Genomic DNA, 19,418 nt, shown 5'->3' on the forward strand with positions numbered 1-19,418 from the left:
CCAAGTGTGTCAGTAATGGGCTGGGGTAGGGGTCAGGTGATGGAGTTTATTTGACGGTTTAAGGAATTTGGCTCAAGGCTGGGGCTAGCTTCTACAAGTTTAGCAACATGGTTGGTCTTTCAGTGTTTTGAGCAAAAACCCAGACAACTTTATCGGTGCCTAGGAATAGTCAAGGCCCCCTCTTTGATTCAAGCCTGCAGGGGAAATCATGCAGCTGGCTGGGTCACAGAGCAGTCAAAGTACTCTGTCATTTTTGGTCAGGACAAAGAAAGAAAACAGGGGTAACTGGGGCATCCTACAGCATCACATCTGTGTCAGTGCAGTCCATTATGATAGCAAGCAGAGGTTGTCCAGGGTCAGAGATGACTGTGAGAATATGGGCACACCAGGAATTTGGGTAACTCTCTAGCAGGTTTAGGACTTTCCCCAGAGTGTGGAATTAGAATGTTTGAGCTGATCATAAAGATATCAAGAACCACTGTATGGAAAGGTCCCTGATGACCTTTTATCTCCAACAACGCACATCCAAAAAGGCGTCTTTTTTCAGTGACTAGATGTTTATTCAAATATTCAATACCTACCATTATTTGAGTAAACATCCAGTCACTGCAAAAGGATGCCTTTTTGGATGTGTGTTATTGGCAATAGAACAAAATAATTTATAACCCTATCTTTGTAGATGCACGGGGAGTAACATCCTGAGTGGGTTTTCTTAATTGCTTTGGAATCCTTTAGCAAAGAAAATGGCAGACTTAGATCAGCTAACTATGCACTTCCAGCATGTTATAAAAGCCAGAAGGTCTTTGTAACAGGACTGTGGGAAATCCTTACATCTTTTAGTGACAGGGAAGACTGCTGAAAATCAGGCCAAGGATCTTATTGTCAGAGAGTGGTAAAGCTGCAAAAGAGGCTGAATGCACAGCCCTGATAGGTTGCCTATGTCAAAGTTAGGTCCCCGGTTGGAAAAAAATGGGACCTAAGACCTGAGGGTGGGACATATGGTTGATTTTCCTGAAAACCATAGTCCAGCAGAAGCAGCTCTCTCTCCTTTGCTAGAAGAGTTTTCCTTGCTTGGAGGCCTTGTAGAGGAACATGTGAGGCAGGAATCTTACAAGATGAATCTTGTCCTCTGTCAAATTTGCCCTGATTTCCTGTCATTATCTCTATCCTGTTAAATTAGGGTCAGGTCTCAGCATAACGACTGGTGATTACTGTCTATTTTCCAAGATAGAGAAAATAGGATTCACACTGCAGGGTTTGCAGGACCTGGTTAATGTGTACCAGCAAGTTCCAGGATTTTGCAGTTAAGAACTAGAAAGAAAGAGTCAAAGAATATTTATACTATGGAGGAAAATATGAGAGAAGACAAAGATGTTTTAACCTATTAATATAATATATGAAGTATTCAATGTTTTATTTTAGATATTCAGGAGGTTTACTTTGTAGCCTTGTATGTAGTCCATTTTTATAAATGTTTCTTGGCTGATTAAATCAAACATATCTGTTTGATTTTTAAAAACATGTGATATGTGTCTACTATTTTCTTCTACAATGTTATTCTAAGTATGCAATTTAAATTTCTCTGTGCAATATGGTATTAATTGGTTCAGATTTACTGAAGTCTCCCCAAAAAAGATTTTGTGAACAATTTCTCTGGCTTAACACTTGTTCACATCTTGATACAAGGTTACTCTACACATTCTGACTTTACAAACTCTTTTTTGTTTTGTTTTGTTTTCTATTTCTTTTTCTTTCTTTCGCTTTTGTTTGTTTGTTTGTTTGAGACAGGGTCTCACTCTGTCACCCAGGCTGGAGTGCAGTGGTATGAACATGGCTCACAGCAGCTTCAACCTCCTGGGATCAAGTGATTCTCCCACCTCAGCCTCCTTAGTAGCTGGGACTACAGGCCTGAGCCATAATCACTGGCTAATTTTTTATTTTTATTTTTTGTAAAGACTTGGTCTTGCTATGTTATCCAGGTTGGTCTTGAACTTCTGGGCTCGAGTGATCCTCCCACCTCAGCCTCCCCAAAGTCCTGAGATGACAGGTGTGGGCCACTGCACCCAATCTTAAGAGCTTTTTTTTTTTTTTTAAATAAATAATATCAATATAAAATTATTCATTATGCAATTTGTTGGTATGTTTAAGGCTTAAATTTGTCAGTAGAGTTGGAAATGCTATTTTAATGTATTATTTTGCCTATTCTGCCTACTTTTCCTTTTCAATCTCCTTATATTTACTTTACACTTTTAATATATGTATATATGATACATATGTGTGAATCAACTTGTTATATTTGTTTTAAAACTTACTTCAGGGTTTTGTGTGTGTGAGTGTTTTTGAAACAGAGTCTTGCTTTGTCACCCAGGCTGGAGTACAGTGGTGCAATCATGGCTCACTGCAGCCTTGACCTCTAAGGTTCAAGCAATCCTCCCACCTCAGTCTCCTGAGTAGCTGGGACCACAGGTGGGTGCCACCATGCTTGGTTAACTTCAGGGGTTTTAGAAGAGGAATGTAAGCCATTTATTTTAAATAGGGTAACAATTATCAGACCCAAATGGTATGTTCAACCTTAATTCTATTATTGCTTTATCTTTCTCTGTCTCTATGAATATGGTTTATGAGTTGTTTGCTTCTATTTTGTGGATTGAAAAGATGTTGAAATCTTGTTTTATATTCTGCTATTTAAATTGTTTAAATGAGCTCAAGCTCTCCCATGCTTAATCCTCAGAGGAAAGCACTATTAACAGTTTGGTTTTTGTCCTTCCTGTATTTTCCCTATGATTTCATAGACATAAAATATATTTATATTGGCATGAATCAATATAGAGATGTTTAGCTATTAATATGCAATAACATATGTTTTATTTACAAAAATGGGATCATATTATAATTTTTCATTCTTTCTTACCAATAAAACATGGACAACTGTTCAGACCAGCACATATAGCTCTCCTCCACTCTTCTATAATGGCTATATAGAATTTCTTTGACTATATGTATCATTTCCTTATTAATGGACATTTAAGTCCTTCCCATATTTTTGCTTCATTTTGTATTACAAACATTACTCCAATAGCTATCCTTGTGCATAACTATTTTTACTTATCTGTTTAACTATTGCTTTGTCTAAGAATAGACTCATAAGTAAAACTGCTGGGTATTTGCATATTTCATATTTTAATAAATACTCCACAACTGCTTTCCAAAAAAGTTTTCTTAATCAACTAAGTACTTATATATTTTTAAATTATCAAAATCAAAACAAGGACTATTGTGTATCCTTACCTCCCACCCAACCATCAATTTTCTTGTCCTTATCCACCCAGTGTATCAACACACAATTACAGTTGTACTTTATCATGATTTTTCCACATATAACTTCTACTTCAACAAGAGCATTTTTTCATTTGATTTTGTCACTCTATTACCAAAGTTCTAATGAAATTTATATTTAATTGGTTTCAATGTTCAGTTGTTATATTAATCCATTTTCCCAGTGCTATAAATAACTACCTAAGACTGGCTAATTTATAAAGAAAAGAGACTTATTTTTTTATTTTTATTTTTTATTTTCTTCGAGCGGGAGTCTCACTCTGTTGCCCAGGCTGGAGTGCAGTGGTGTGATCTCAACTCCCTGCAGCCTCTGCATTCTGGGTTCAAGCGATTCTCCTGCCTCAGGCTCCTGAGTACTGGGATTACAGACACCAGCCACCATGCCTGGCTAATTTTTGTATTTTAGTAGAGAGAGTTTCACCGGGCTGGTCTTGAACTTCTGACCTCAAGTGATCCTCCTGCCATGGCCTCCCAAAGTGCTGGGATTGCATGAGCCACCACACCCAGCCAAGAAAAGAGGTCTAATTGACTCACAGTTCTGCATGGCTAGGGAGGCCTCAGGAAACTTACAATCATGTAGGAAGGCAAAGGAGAAGCAAGGCATATCTTATATGGTGACAGCAGAGAGAGAGCAAGGCGGAAAGTGACAAACTTGAGAACTCACTCACTATCAGGAGAACAGCATGGGAGAAATCTGTCCCCAGGATCCAGTTCCCTGCCACCAGGTCCCTCCCGTGACACGTGGGGATTATAATTCAACATGAGATTTGCGTGGGGACACAAAGTCAAAACATGTAAGTTGTAGTCCCACATTTCTGCATTTTTATTTCTATCTTGCTGTCTTGATGTATATTTAGAGGAGATTTTTTTAGGAAGGTACAAAAGTAGTATGTTTCTGAATTCCTCGATATCTTGAGCAATCTTTCTATTGCTTTTACATCTGAATAACTTAGTAAGGTATAAAATTTTTATTGACAAAATATTTTGCACTTTCAAATGTTGTTTTAATGTATGTTCGCATTTGATGATGGAGAATAGAAATCAGTTCAGCCACTCTTTTGTTCTTTTGTTTTTTTCTATATGTTTGATGTCACTTGTATAATTTTTTCAGTGTTGATAATAAGCTAAAATTTAGTATATATTTAGATGTAAGATTTTTATTTATTTATTTATTTTTGGAATACCAAGAATTATTTAGATTTATAGACCCAAGGATTACATCAACTCAGGAAGCTTTGCTTCTGTAAGGTTTTTGATTGTTTTATTTTACTTTTGGTTCAAGTTTTCCCTCTTTCCCCTGAGAAAAACAGAGTTTTAAGGTTGGGGCTCCTTTATCTGCACTATATAGCTTGCATTTATTCTCTTATCCATCTTATTGTCATTCCTCTGGAATTTGGTAGTCTCCTCAGTGTTATTTTTTGTATCAATCCTTTATTTTCTATAGTGCCTTTTCTTCCCTGTCAGTCTCCAATATTGATTTTTAGTTTATAGGTTCTTGGAGTGTGTGATGCGAGGAACATTCTTAGCCTCCTCACTGCTGACTTAAGTGCTTTCCTTTAACTTTCAGTGCCTTGCAGGCAACAGGGGTCTACAGGATGGTGGTTGGGTGTATACATCCTTTGGTAGGCTATGTTATTTAAACTGGAAACCCAGTTTGCAATGTTTCTGAAGAGTGTACTTCATTTAAGTCTATACTCCTGCTCCAGTGTTCACTCCTTCCATAGTTCATCCTGGATCCACTTTAGCTCATAAAGCTTTCATCATGGGTGACTAAGCATTCCAGAGAGCAGTGCAGCTCTTCCTGGCCCTTATGTTCTCTGTCATGTCTATTCTGTGAGATATAGATCTAAGGGATGCATAGAAAAAAAAATAGAGGGACAATTGCAAGACCATTTTTAGCCAGCTCAAAAGATAAATGTCACACAGTAGAAGGATGACCCTTGGTGTGTTAAGGTGAATGCCTCAGAGTTGGTCAAAGACAATGTGGTGGGAGGAGGGCTCAAAATTTTATCCTTCCTCATTTGGTGTTGTATGATACATGCTAGATTCCAGAGGTGAGATCATGTGATATATAGTCCAAGAATACAATCTCAGTCCTTCATTTTAAGGGTGCATTTGTTAGAATCCTGCTCAGATTTTGGCCACTGTGGTTTTCTTATCTCTTTTATTTCTGACAATACTGTTGTTTTTTTCTGGCCCCTATTCTCCATCCTCTCTGTATTCATACTCTTTACCCTGTGGCCTGGCAGTTCCTGCCATCAATGAGTGGAGTCTCTTTCCCTATCACTTGAATCCGGGCTGGCCTCGTGATGGGCTTTGGCCAGCAGAATATGGTAGAAGTGACAGTGTGCCAGTTCTGAGACCAGACCTCAGAAGCCTTGTATACTTCTCTCTCTCTCTCACTCACTCCAGCTACTGCTATGAAAACAAGACGGGAAAAGCCTGTTACAGGATGAGTGACCACATGGAACAGAGCCAAGTTGTCCCAGATGAAGTTGTCCTAGATCAGCTAGCTCCCAGGAAACCTGCCAACTGCCCACACAAAGGAACCCAGCTGAGATCAGCTTAGTCTGGACTAGATCAGCAATTTGTAGTGGATTTATAGACTCAGGAGAAATAGTACATGGTTGTTACCTAAATTTTGGGATGGTTTGTTAGGCAGCAATAGCTAACTGATGCATTACATTTAATCACAGGAGCTGTTTAAAGATCCTTGACATAAATGCAAATTATACTTCAGATATGTTGGAATGATTTAAGAGTATACTTCATTTAAGTCTATACTCCTGCTCCAGTGTTCACTTTCCTACCAGGAAAAATACAAGCCCTAAAGTCCTAAAATGAGGAAAAAGGTATCTCAATTTAATTTGCACTTAATTGAGTCATAGGGCTATTTAAGAATTTTTCATGCATTCATTGCAGATTTTAAAATTGTCCATCAAAGTTTTTTGGTGCTGTTTTCCCACTTTACTTTCATGTAATTTGGTTTTTAAATTTTTTTTTGGTTAAAACTTAAAAAATTTTTCAATATCTCACTTTCCTCAAAACACTTTTAAACTTAGTCATGTACGTTACAGCCTGTTGAAATCTCCAAATGGACTTGAAAAGAACATTACTGATGGAATGAGCTAAGGAATACTGAAAGCTACCATGTATTAATCAGCATGTTATAAACTTTACATTTGTTATCTCACTTAAATCTCAACAATTTTTTTTTTCTTTTTGAGACGGAGTCTTGCTCTGTCACTCAGGCTGAAGTGCAATGGCGCATTCTCGGCTCACTGCAAGCCCCACCTCCCGGGTTCACACCATTCTCCTGCCTCAGCCTCCCGAGTATCTGGGACTACAGGTGCCTGCCACCACGCCTGGCTAATTTTTTGTATTTTTTAGTAGAGACTGGGTTTCACTGTGTTAACCAGGATGATCTCGATCTCTTGACCTTGTGATCTACCCGCCTCAGCCTCCCAAAGTGCTGGGATTACAGGTGTGAGCTACCGTGCCCAGCCAACAATTTTTAAAGTAAAAATATTCATAAGTAGTTTTATAGATGAGGAAATTGAATTTAAATAAATTGCAGAAGAGTACAAACAAGTAAATATAATCTATCCAAGTTTTAAACCCAGGTGATTTGTCTTGTGTCTATACTCTTCATCATCACCCTCTATTGCTGTTCCTAAATGAAGGCTTCACCTTTCTAAAGGTATTTGTTTCTAATTTTTTTCTTTTTCTTTTTCTTTTTTTTGGTCTGGCTGTGTTTTAATGCCTAAACACACTTTGATTAGATTAGTGAGAATCTTTCTGGCATGTGATAAATTGTTGATAAGCATGCATAGTTCATACTTGTGTGTCAGTTTTCTTTGTCTCAAGCTTTTTAATAAGTGTTTTGATGGAAAGGTGGGTGAGGGCAAATTAGCCAGCTGACATCCTCATCTGACACTTGTTATCAACATCTCTCTCTTTTTTTAAATTTTTACCTTTAATTTTTGATCAACATATCTTAATAATCCAAAACTATTACAAATAATAATTTATAAAATTTATACACTGTAAATTTTGCTTCACAATATGTTTTTCATTTATTTATATTTAATTAAAAAAAATAGAGACAAGGTCTCATGATGTTGCCCAGGCTGGACTTGAACTCCTGGGCTCAAATGATCCTTCTGTCTCAGCCTCTCAAGTAGCTAGAACTATAGATACATGCCACCGCACATGGCTTTTGCTATATATTTAAATGACAAATCTTGTTGTTTCCGTTCCTGGCTTTAAAAATCTTTAGGGTTCTCCATTACTTGCCAAGTGAATTGTAAGAGTTGGAGCAAGGCATGTTTGGCCTATCACAATATGTCTCAAACCTTTGCTTGTAGTCTTCTCTCTGACACCACTCTCTTTGCTCCAGTCAAATTGAACTCTTCACCAAGTGCATTCCCAAGTACATTCTGTTCCTCCTGTCTTCTGCTTTTTCATGTATGCTTTTCTTTCTTCTTCAGATGTCTGTTGGTCACCCAACAAACTTCTGTTCTTCATTCAAAGCTCTATTAATAGAGGCGTTTCTAGCCTCCCTAGCCATATTAGCGTGATTGCTCCTCTCACACTGACAACACATCTCTCTCTTAGCACTTACATCATATTGTACTTACATGTTTAACTTGACCACAAGTTTAGTGTGATTGATATTTACACTGCCTATCATAAAGTAAAATCTCAGTAATAAATTAATTAATAAAATAAAACGTATATGCAATAAATAGAAAGGATATCTGGTGAAATAAGGTGGAAAAAAAAGAAACAAAAGGCATACAGATTGGAAAGCAAGAAATAAAACATCCTGTATTCACATAATTATCTACATTGAAAATTCCAAGACATCTATACAAAAGCTCCTAGAACAAATAAATAAGTTTAGCAAGGTTATGGGATACATAATACACACACCCACACACACACACTAATTATTTGGTGTTTTTTTCTATTCTACCAGTGAATGAGTTTTAGTTATGTTTTTTATTTTCCATATTTTGTGGTGCCTTGACATGTTAGCGGCTTTGCAGGTTTAGAAGAAACTGCCCCTCCCAGGGCTAGCTAATTCCTAGAGCTAGCAAATAACTTGCCTGAGAGCCCAGCATTCATATGTAAACCAACCAATCCAGAGTCCATGCCCACAACCACCTCCTTTATCCAACTCACATAGCAAGCCAATTTCCCTTGCCCTAAATCTCCCCAGGGACAAGTACAGGACAACTAGAGACCACCTCTATAGCCCACAGCCACTGAAATTATTGGAACTATCAAATCCTAGACTTGCTCAAACTGGCCTGCCCTGCCTGGTCATTCCTTCCCACAGGATACAAAATAAAGGCTCTGAGCCATGCTGTCCCGGGCGGCTTCTGCCTGCTGACTGACCCAGGAGCTCCCCCTGTGGCCCTGTGCGGTATGCCATGCCTCCTGTTTCTAGGGATCTGTGAGTATAACTTCTCCCTTCAGAAGAAGCGTTTCCGTGTCTGTATGTAAAACAAATCCCAGTTACACTTTAATACAAAGTGAAATTCAAAATTAAAATCAATACCTTTTACAATAGTACCAAAAAAAATGAAACTCTTAGAATCTACGTGGAAACTCTTAGAATCTGTGTAGAATTTACGTGCTGAAAACTTCAACTACTGATGAAATAAATCAAAGGAAACCTAAATAAATGCAGAGAAATGCTAAGTTTGTGGGTTGAAAGATATTCAGAAATTGGAAAATTGTTAAAATGTCAATTCTTCTGATATTCATCTGTAAATTTAACACAATTGCAATCAAAATCCTAGTAGGCTTTTTTTTTTTTTTGTAGATATTGACAAACATTCCTAAATTAATATAAAAAGGCAAAGAAATGAAAATAACCAAAATAATGTTTAAAAAGGAAAGAACTGGAGGGTTCACACTACCTGATTTTAAGGCAGTATATGTCTACAAAATAGTGTAGTATTTGTAAAACAATAGAAAGATCAGAGGCACAAAACAGAGAATATAGAAAGAGACTCCTACAAATATAGCCAAGTGATTACTGAAAAGTTGCAAAAGCAATTCAATCAAGAAAGGATTGTCTTTTCAATAAATGGTGTTAGAAGAATTGGACATCCCATGTGCAAAAACCAATAAGCCAACGAATAAAAAAGTCACCATACATAGCTCCCACCTAAAAAATAATAAGAATTCAAAATGAACCAAATACTTAAGTGTAAAATGTAAAACCTTAAAACTTATAAAGCAAAACACAACTCTTTGTAAACTTGGCTAGTCAAAAGAGTTCTTAGATATACCAAAAACATGATCTCTAAAAGAAAAAGTTGATAAATTAAACTCCACAAACTTCAAAGACATTTACTCTGTGACAGAAACTACTAAGAGAATGAAAAGACAAGCCATAGATGGGGAGGAAATATTCAGAAAACTTATCTGACAAAGACATTGTATCTAGAACATTGAAAGAACTCTCAAAACTGAACAATATAAAAGCAAACAAACCATTTAAAAATGAGCAAAAATTTTGAGCACTTTACTACAAATGATAGACGGATAGAAGAGAAGCACAAAAGTAGATGCTCACCATCATTAGTCATTAGGAAAGTCCAAATGACAATCTTGTATTATTGGCTACAATTTGTTCCTGTGCAGAGACTGTGTGAGATAGCTTCAACAGCTCGGTCCTTTTCCTCCCCTCGTTATAGTGCATTCACTTCTGACATTATGTTGAAGGCCTGTCCCCAAAGATAAAGCCTCGGATCGATTCAAGTTATCGTTTTCTCAGCATTGTAGGGACCATTTGTGAATTGCACTCTGTTTGCTAATCTTTATCTGCATGTGGCCTGAGATGAGCAGGTGAGCAGGCATGTCAGCCCCTCCCTGGGTCCTCCTGGGCCTCGAGTTACAAAAGGTGGAAAACACAGTTGCATGGGCATTATGATAATACAGGTGTTTGTATGTGCATCTCAAAACCTTCATCACCTTACACCATTGTATAAGGTTAGTATTAGGAGGGACACATTGGGACTGTGACTTATTATTGTATTTATAACAGTATTTTGAGTACATTAGAAACTTAATAAATATGACTACTAGGATGGCTTTAAGATTCATGCCATGTCTTTTCCTTTCTCCACCGAATACTCTTCTCTTTAAGGTTAGGGCAGCTGACATCTGCAAACTCTAGATTCAAGGTCTTGTGCTTCAAACAAGACCTTAAGGAAATTACGAAACTAACATAGCCTTTTTGCTTTCTTCTGTAAAATAGGATCATGCTACCCAGACTACAGGGGAACTGTTAGGAATGAAAAACAAAACAGGCCAGGCATGGTGGTTCACGTCTGTAATCCTAGCACTTTGGGAGGCTGAGGCAAGAGGATTGCTTGAGCTCAGGAGTTCAATACCAGACTGGGCAACTTGGCAAAAACCCATCTCTACTAAAAATACAAAAAACAAATTAGCCAAGCATGGTGGCACACACCTGTACTCCCAGGTACTCAGGAGGCTGAGAGGAGAGAGTTGCTTGAGCCTGGGAGGCGGAGGTTGCAGTAAATGGAGATTGTACCACTGTACTCCGCCCTGGGCATTGGCGTGAGATCCTGTCACAAGAAAATAAAAATAAAAAAGGACAATACACAGGAGTCTGTATATGTTGCCATTGTCCCTGGCCTGTAGAAGCTGCTCTATGAGATTTCTTTATCTACTCAGGATGCAAAACTTTGTGTACTGCTACTTTAATATATTTTGTCTTCCACATTAAAAAAAAAAAAAGCAACTCCTCGGGAGAATAAAGCACACCACAAGGATTGCTACATCAATAAACTCTGTGAGAGATGTTGACTTGTCATCTCCATGATGGATAGAACAGAGAGCAAACATCTCTGAGCCAAGTTGATGCTGATTCACTGAAAATAATGAGGTGAACATCCTGGCAATTAGTTGAGGTAAAAAAAATTATCCTTTATTGTGGTTTGGTGACATTGTGCTAATTTAGAAACCATGGATGCTGGTTTATGTGAGAGTTTTTGTTTTCTTTCAAGTCTCTGGTTGGAAACATCACATGGTTGGTTGCTGTTGCTGTTTACTGCCACAGCCTGTTCAAGTCTATTCTCGGAGAGTTTTCTTCATATAGGAATTGATACTAATCCAAGTGTAAAATCCGGAAAAATGTGTGCACAGCTTTCTGTGTGGATTCTTAGATGAGGTTTGAAAAGTGGTCTGCTTTGAGCTCATCTGACCAGAAGATCTGACTGCTGCCAGGCAAAGAAAAGGGTCTGTCAGGAAAGGACTGGGCACCCCAAGTGCAATACGGAAAGAGAAGGGCTGTGCCTCCTTTCGAGAGGGGCACAGCTGGTGAAGCTGCCTTCACATCGTCCAAAGTTTCCAGTTCTGGAAAGTTCCAGCTGTAAGAGTGAAATCAATGCCAAGAGGCAGGTCAGTGGAATGAGGGCCACTGAGAAACTAGCCACAGTGGGTGGAAGGGGAAGGAGATTTGATTTTGGGAAGTCTGTACTCAGGTCTTCAGTAAGGAGTTCTGAAGTCAGGGTGAAGCCTTTGTTTATTCTAGAGGAGGCAGGGTTTGGAGTCTGGGAAAGAAGATAACTTCTCAAAAAGTGAAAAAAGCTCATGTAAAGGGTGCTGGACAAAATAATGGGAAGGAATAAATCAGCATTGTAGAGAATGTGGTTGGATCATAAAATCCCAGGCTATAGAGATTATGTGCTCAAAGCCTCTGCATTTTATGTGAACACACACAAACCAAATGTCGACCAAATGCACAAAAATGTGCATACATGGAACAGTCAGCCACCAATAGTAACCAGCATTTCGCTTCTCTTTGCATCTCAGTTGGCTGTACCTGTAAGGGTCTAGACTTTGCCTCCTTCTAGTTCTAGCATTCTGACACTGTGTGCAGCGAAACAGAAAACCCGGTTTGGGAGTTAGGTTTGCCCGACAATGGATATTCTGGGGTGATTTTCATCCTTTGCATTTGTCATTACGATGTTTGTTTTGTGTGCTTGTGCAGATACAGGACGGTTCCTGAAATGTGTCTCTGAGCATTCTTAACTGTGTGTAAGGTAAGTCAGGAAAGTGTGTAAGACAGAGGCCAAGAACACCTGTCACAGGGTACCCGCCTAGAGTGTCTGTACTGCATCCTTTCTGCTACACTGTTTGCACACACACAAAAGGGCCGAGGAGCCGGGGCTGGTGTTGAATCTGCCCAGAACGCGTGCTGGGTGTTGGAAGGATGGGGCCGGCGGTAACAAGAATCAATATATATTTACCGCGGGGGCGGGGGTGGGGGTGCGCGGAGGCTGCAGGGCGGGGCAGCGCTAATGAGAGCAAGCCCGGCTTGTGGTTGGTTCTGGAGTCTGGTACCCACAGAGGAGCAGGCAGGGAGGGAGGGGATGCAAGCGGGAGGATAAAGCGATGAAGTGTGCTGCGTTACCGCGCATCAGGCGCTGTTGTTGGAGCCGGAACACCGTGCGACTCTGACTGAATCGGCCCCCTCCACGCGCACACACTCGTCGAGCCGCGCGCGCCCCTCCGCCGTGACAGTGGCCGTGGCCGTGGCCGCCGCTCGCTCGGGGCACCCGGCAGCCAGAGCGAGGCGAGAGCGGGCGGTCGCCAGGGTCCCCTCCCCAGCCAGTCCCAGGCGCCCGGTGCACTATGCGGGGCACGTGCGCCCCCCAGCTCTAACCTGCGCGCTGACAGGAGCATGATCTGTGCCCAGGCCAGGGCTGCCAAGGTAAGCGGGCGTCGCGCGGGGACACTGCCTGCCGCCCCTTCCCCCCGCCCTTCTCTGGGCGGCTTCCCCGCCGTACGCGAGGCCCCGGCAGCGCCCTCCCTTCCCGGGGACGAGATCCACCCTCCTTCCCACCCTCTCGCTTCTCCCGCGAGGTTCAATTGTCAGCCTGGGACGCGCCGCCGCCCGGGCTGGGCCGGCATCCCCGGGTGGCGACCCCGGCTTGGGTACGGCAGGCGCACCCGGCCCTCCTGCGGGGCACGGAGAGAAACAAAGAAGCCCCCAAGCGGGTTCGCAGCGCCTCGCCCGCTCCTCAGCGCCCTCCCAGAGGCGAGGAGGTGTCAGGGGAGGGGGCGGAGAGACCTACGTAATCCCCCTTCCCAGCCCACACCCACCCCTTGTGAACCAAAGCTCTGGATTTGCGCTTCGCCTTGGGCTCGCTTTTGAACAATTGTGTCCCATGCAATGCCGGTGGTTAGCCCAGCGAGCGCCCGGAGCCTCCGCACGGGCTCGCCGGTGCTCGCTCGAGGGGCGCGTGGCCAGGTCCGGCCCTTGCTCCCATGGATGGTGCAGGAGGGGAGGAGGCGCGGTGTAGGTGCTCCCCCAGCGCCTCCCTGTTCCCCGCCGGCTGCGCCGCTCAGCCGGGCCTGCCACCTGAGTTTTAGCGGGAGCAGCCCGTCATGTCGCCTACCGTATTGCGACTTGCATACAGGCAGGGAGGGAGCCACCGGGGGAAAAAATGCGTCCGGTCCATTTTTGGCTGGAGGTGCGCTTCCTGCTACCCCTACGTTCCCGGGCGGTGACAATGCAGCAAAATCCGAGGGCTCAAACAATGTGGCCCCTCCATCCCCGGCTCCAGGGCATTCTGATTGCTCTGCCGCTCTGACGTCCCGGCCAGTTGGCTGATTTTCAGAGCCATGATGCGCGGTGTCTCTGTCTTGCACACAGAGGCTGGGCACCATAACTTCTTCCCTGCCGAATTTCAGCGCGTGGGGGGAGCTGGCAGGGACACAGGCTGCAGAGATGCCCGGCTTCCTGTGGTTCCGGGCACAGCGCGCCTCAGTCTGCATTGGGCTGACACCAGATAGCATGTGGGGATTTTCCTAGTTGCCGAAGAAGATATTATTTGACGTTGCTGTAGTTTTGTGCTTACTTCTCTTGGAATCTGCAGTGGTGCAATTCTCCCCTTGTTTTTTCCCCCTTCTCTTTGAAAAGATATCAATGCTATGTTCAGCAGAAATGGATACAGCAAGAGCAACATAGTTCAAAAATTGAGGGAGGCATCTTCTCTCTTTTCCTGGGATTTTAACGCTATTTAGGAGGGCAGATGCCCTACCCGAAAAGGCCAACCTTTAAAGACCCCGGCAGTGTTGTGGTCCAAGGCGTCTCAAAGCAGGTGGCCAGATCTGCGTTTCTCATCAGCGGACTCGCTCCGGCTGTGGCTATTACGGTAATTCATTCTAGATTGGGGATTCATTTTAAAATGTGTGTTTTCCACTAAGAAGGGATTAGAGTCCACATGCCCACCCTGATATGAATGTGTGTGCCTGTTTGGTAGAGAGATAGATTGTGGTAGAATTCCCTGTTGCCCGTTCCCTCCGCTTGCTGCCTCCTCTGGAATGTGGCATTGGAAAAACAAAGCACTATTTTAATTCCTAGACCTCCAGGCAAATTGGCCGTTATAGTGTTTTATTTAATAAACCACGTTCTGACTAATTCCACACTATAATCCCAGTCTAGTGCAGTTGGCTGCTTTGTGGAATGACAGTTCTCTTTTTTTGTCTGGGGCAGTTTTTTCCTGAAGGCAAATTGCCTAAGTTTGTTTAGATTGTGACATTATTGACTTGGTAGGGAGGCCACATCCTGAGCTGGAACAGCCCATCAATGCATCAATACAGAGGGACTGCAGCTCTGTTATTTGTGTATTTTGACTTGATTCCTTTTACACTCTGGCTTGTAAAGATGGATGTATTACAAGATCACTTTGAGCTTTACCTTCTATTATGCTTCCATCTGATATGATTGTTAACAAAAGAAATATTAAAAGGCCAGATGTGATATTGAAAAACAAGCCTGAGTCTTATTCCATATGGTAAAGGAAGTTGGACTGGTTGTTTTCTATCGTTCTTTCTGGTTCCAGCATTCTGTGGTAACTGACAGAGGAGTAAGAAAAGTTACCCAGTGTTGGAAAGGCAAATAATTATAACGTGAACCATGCAAGCAAACCAAGGATTGATTATAGAATCTATGGCTTATTTTTATACCTTGCAGCTTTTAAAACCCAAGTGTCTGCATTTTCCCCATAAGTGAAATTACTCACCAACTCAAACAGGTCTTTTTTTTTTTTTTTTTTTTGTCCACTATAGCAAAACATTTGGTGGGGGTTGGGGAAAAGAGAAGAAAATTGAATTAATTGGATAACAGGTTTTCTCCTTTTGTGGAGTTATTCATTCCAACCCCATCTTAGATAATTAGGAATTTGCTTTTTCCAATAATTGGTTTTTGTTTGTTTCTAATGAGAGACTCCAGATAGCTGTTTCATCCTATGCAGTAATTGACAATGGCATGAGACTTACTTTCTCTGATGTAATTTGGTGTTGCTCACAAAACTTGCTAGTGCTGTTGCTTGTTATAAAAATGGTGAAGCAATGATTGGCCTAAATAGGCAGGCAGGCAGGCAGTGTTTTCATGCGCTATGGTAATTTTTATAATTTAGGTATAGTCAAGGTATTTGTTGATTCATGCTTAGCCACACAATTTTCTGTAGTTGTGCACTCATTTGTTTTAAGTTACAATCAAAATAACATCCTGAAATTACATTCCCTGCAAGGCATAATTAACCACTTCTCCTATTTTCCTATAGCCTTTTTGTTCATAGAGCCAAGATAGCATTTCAATATTGAAGTTATCTGAGTTGTAAATGTGCCACAGTCTCCTTATCTAAATATGGGATGAGCTTCTTCAGAACAAGGATATGTTTATATTCATCTCTCCAGCACCTAGCAGTTTGCCTGGTACATCATGTGTTCTCAGAAATGTTTATTGAGTGGATTTCAGGTCATAAAAATGCCCTCTAATTGTATAGGCAGGAGGTAGGTGGGAATCCTTCACTTTGTGAGTCAGCTGGGGGAATCAGAGAGGTTATGTAAGATGCTTAAGGGGGAACCGAGAGCCAGGACTCAAATCCAGGCCTTCTACCACGCTGCCTCTGAGAGAGGCTCCACCCACCCTCAGTGAACAAAAAAACCTGTAGAGAATGAGTTCCTATGCTGTAGGTTTTGGTTATTTATTTTTTCCTTGAATGATCTGGATTATCCATTTTGACAAAATTTATCTGATAACTGCTCTGTTCTGTCTTGCTCTGGCCTTAGAAGGAAACATGACCCAAGCACTCTGTCCTCTAATCCACACTTAAACAGAAGACGTGAGCACCCTTCTGCCCACTGTCTCTCTAAGTCCTGATTCTATCAACTAGAGCTTGCTAGGATGATGGACATGTCTAGGGAATGTCTACGCATTATTTGCTCAAGCAACATTGAACCACTGTAAATGCTTCTGAAATGACCTACAGTTAGACCAGAGACAACCATCCTTCCTGGGCCAGCCAAGCTTGACTGAGTCTCCCAATAGTCAGGTTTCTAGACTAACAGGTGTGACTTACAGACATCAAGACACCTGCTTCTCTCCCATTTACCTGCTTCCTTTTCCATCTGAAAAAACAGGACAAGCTACATTAGGAAACCAGGAAGTTGCAATACCCACATGTCCTTTCTGTAAAGCAATTGTTGGCACATTTGATGTTCACGGACTTTTAGAGAAAACAGTATGAAATGCTGTGTAGGGTTTTCTTCAAGTCACTTTTCCTCTTTGAGGGTTAGTTTCTTCTTCTTTAAAAGTGGAAAGCTGAACCAAGTAATCCCAAAGGTCACTGCTAACATCATCATTCTGTGATTATTTTTGTTGGTTTATTCAGTTGAGCAAATTGAAGGGAGAAAAAGATTAGAAATAATTTAACTTGGCAATATGTAGAGAAGAAATAATTAAGGCTACATGGGTCAGCCTGTGGGTTATCTAATAACTACTTAGAGCCTTCTGTTAAAGCTATTCTTTATACATTTCTATAGTAATCCTTTCTTATTTGTAAAACTAAATTTACTATACTGAGGGGAAAGATTTGTGGCATTTCTTTTTCCCAGTGAGGAATGCAGTGGTGGAAAACATATGCAGTCTCCAAAATGTACAAAATGTTTAGAATTTGGGGGTTTAATAGCCAAGGTTCCAAGCATTTTTATTCTCACCACTGAGTATGTTTCACAGCTGAATAACTCTTATGGTCAAAGTGTTCCCTGCAATTCATCCAACAAATTCCCCTTTCAGTTTCTCTCTGGTTCCTCATTTTGCTCTTTTTTTTCCACTTCTCTAGCTCCACCCAACTTCCTATAACATCCCCCACATGCATAAGCCATATGCCAGTAGTACACTGCCACCCCCCAGCCACCCCACCAAAGGCAGAAGTCAGAGCTTCACAACCTCCTTACTCAGCTCAAGCTTTTCTACTTTCTGAGGTTTATTCATTACCATTGCTTTTCCAAGTTAAGACACAATGAGATATAGAAGCAGATCTAGTCTTTTAACGATTTCGTTTATAGTTTTAGTCTTTTTCTCACAGACTTTCTGACCACCATTTGGAACCTCAATGCCATGCATTTAGGTGTCTTAAAGCCTCTTTAAATATTTTAGGAAGCAAAGCAGCATATTAGTGATTGTATGTATCCCATCTCATAGTGTTTAGATGTGTGGGTATTGGTAAATAGTTGTATTGTTCTGTGACATGGGCACTGTAAGGAGAATGATAATAATGCCATCACTTACTGGCAACATATGACAAAGATCACTAAGCTCCTAGGTCGTCTGGATTCCCACAGCAACAAGTGGTATACACTGTTTGCATTATTCGTTCAGAACCCGTACTTTCTCTGATTTATTGGTCTGAAGCGTGATGCATATGGAGGCCTGAAAAATAAGGATGTGGCATACAGACAGGCTCTCCTGGTGTTATCAGGCATCTATACATGTGATGTGCAGGGAGAATTTGGTGGATGGAACTTAAGCCGGTACGAGCGGGGTGGGGGAAGAGCTGGGAAAGGACGCCATCTGTGCCCATGATGACAAATGCCATCATGGAGACTTCATTCGGGGTCCCTTTTATATATTTAGTGAAGCAGATTTTCCATTTCACACTTTCCAGATATATTTGTATTGCACAGATGTCAGGGAAATATCATGTGTGTGAAAGAAAAAAAAGATCAAAATTCACATCCATGGCCAGGGATTGTAATTCAATCATTTTGTCCTGAAACTGACACCCATTTAACGTGCATGAATGTTCCCTGCTTTTGCTTTTGCTTTGGAAGTTCAAGTCAGAGCAGTTTGAGAAACAGAAATCTCAGCCCTACACGTTGTTAAAATTCAGAGACCTAGGTTAAGGGGGAAAAAGATGGGGAGAATAAAATTTAACATATAAGACCTTGCCATCAGTGCCATCAGTACCAGAGCTGATGAAATCAATCAGCAAGTGATTCCTCATCCTCTTTCCTGTAACACACAGATGAGCTGAAGAAACCACAGGATGCAGTCAATAAGTTTTTATCCTCAAAAGGACTTCTTTTTTTCTTTACCGTTATTCATAATTCCTTTTACCATCAAAACTTAAAACTACTTAATGACGTTTTCCCTCTATTTTGAATACAAATTATTTTTGTAGAAATGAGTTTTTTGAAATTGAAAAAAAAAATCGTTTTGAGGATTGTTGCCAGCTTTGTTTCCCCCTGCCCACCCCAGCATTGTCTTTGGTGTCCCCTCTACATGACCAGGCGTAGGACCCACATATAAAGAGGACGATGATAAGGAAATAATTGGCATACAAATGGTACTGTGATATATGACATTTACAAAACCCCTCCCTGACTCCACATCCCCCATGATTGATTTTCTGTTCCCTTTTAAAGAATATGCTTCAAAAAACGTTGTCCCACTGGCCTTCTTCACTCCCTCCATCTCAGCCTCTAAAGACATATTTTATTGTGACATATTTGATTTAGACAAACAACACATTGAACATACATGAAATGCATGAAGCAAAATACAACACACACACACCATGCAGCCTGAGACCAGAAGATTACCGTCTTATTTGAAGCTACTTTTGTGTTTCTGCCCCCTCTCACCTTTTGCCTGTCTTGAGAGCACTTCGATCAGGTATCAGGCACTCGTTCCTGTCACTCCCCTCCCTGTTGTCATTAGGGTCACCAACGATCTCTACCTGGTG

General features: G+C 41.2%; 2 protein-coding genes across 8 annotated transcripts in view; one reads left to right on the forward strand and one right to left on the reverse strand.

The window, feature by feature from the left end:
* PSMA2 (proteasome 20S subunit alpha 2) overlaps positions 1-19,418 on the reverse strand; it is a 617,132-nt gene that overhangs the window by 191,798 nt on the left and 405,916 nt on the right. The gene's annotated exons all lie outside the window — the stretch shown is intronic.
* HECW1 (HECT, C2 and WW domain containing E3 ubiquitin protein ligase 1) overlaps positions 12,719-19,418 on the forward strand; it is a 456,269-nt gene continuing 449,569 nt past the window's right edge. For 4 of the 7 annotated variants that reach the window (XM_050783350.1, XM_050783356.1, XM_050783351.1 and 1 more), the window contains exon 1: positions 12,719-13,093. In XM_050783350.1, the coding sequence (XP_050639307.1) occupies positions 13,064-13,093 (30 nt within the window). In that variant the 5' untranslated portion in view covers positions 12,719-13,063. Of the gene's footprint in view, positions 13,094-14,434; positions 14,541-19,418 lie in introns of those variants that run through there. The other 3 variants (XM_050783352.1, XM_050783355.1, XM_050783354.1) reach the window with 2 other exon arrangements.

The sequence above is a fragment of the Macaca thibetana genome, chromosome 3, assembly GCF_024542745.1.
Source record: "Macaca thibetana thibetana isolate TM-01 chromosome 3, ASM2454274v1, whole genome shotgun sequence".
NCBI lineage: Eukaryota > Metazoa > Chordata > Mammalia > Primates > Cercopithecidae > Macaca > Macaca thibetana.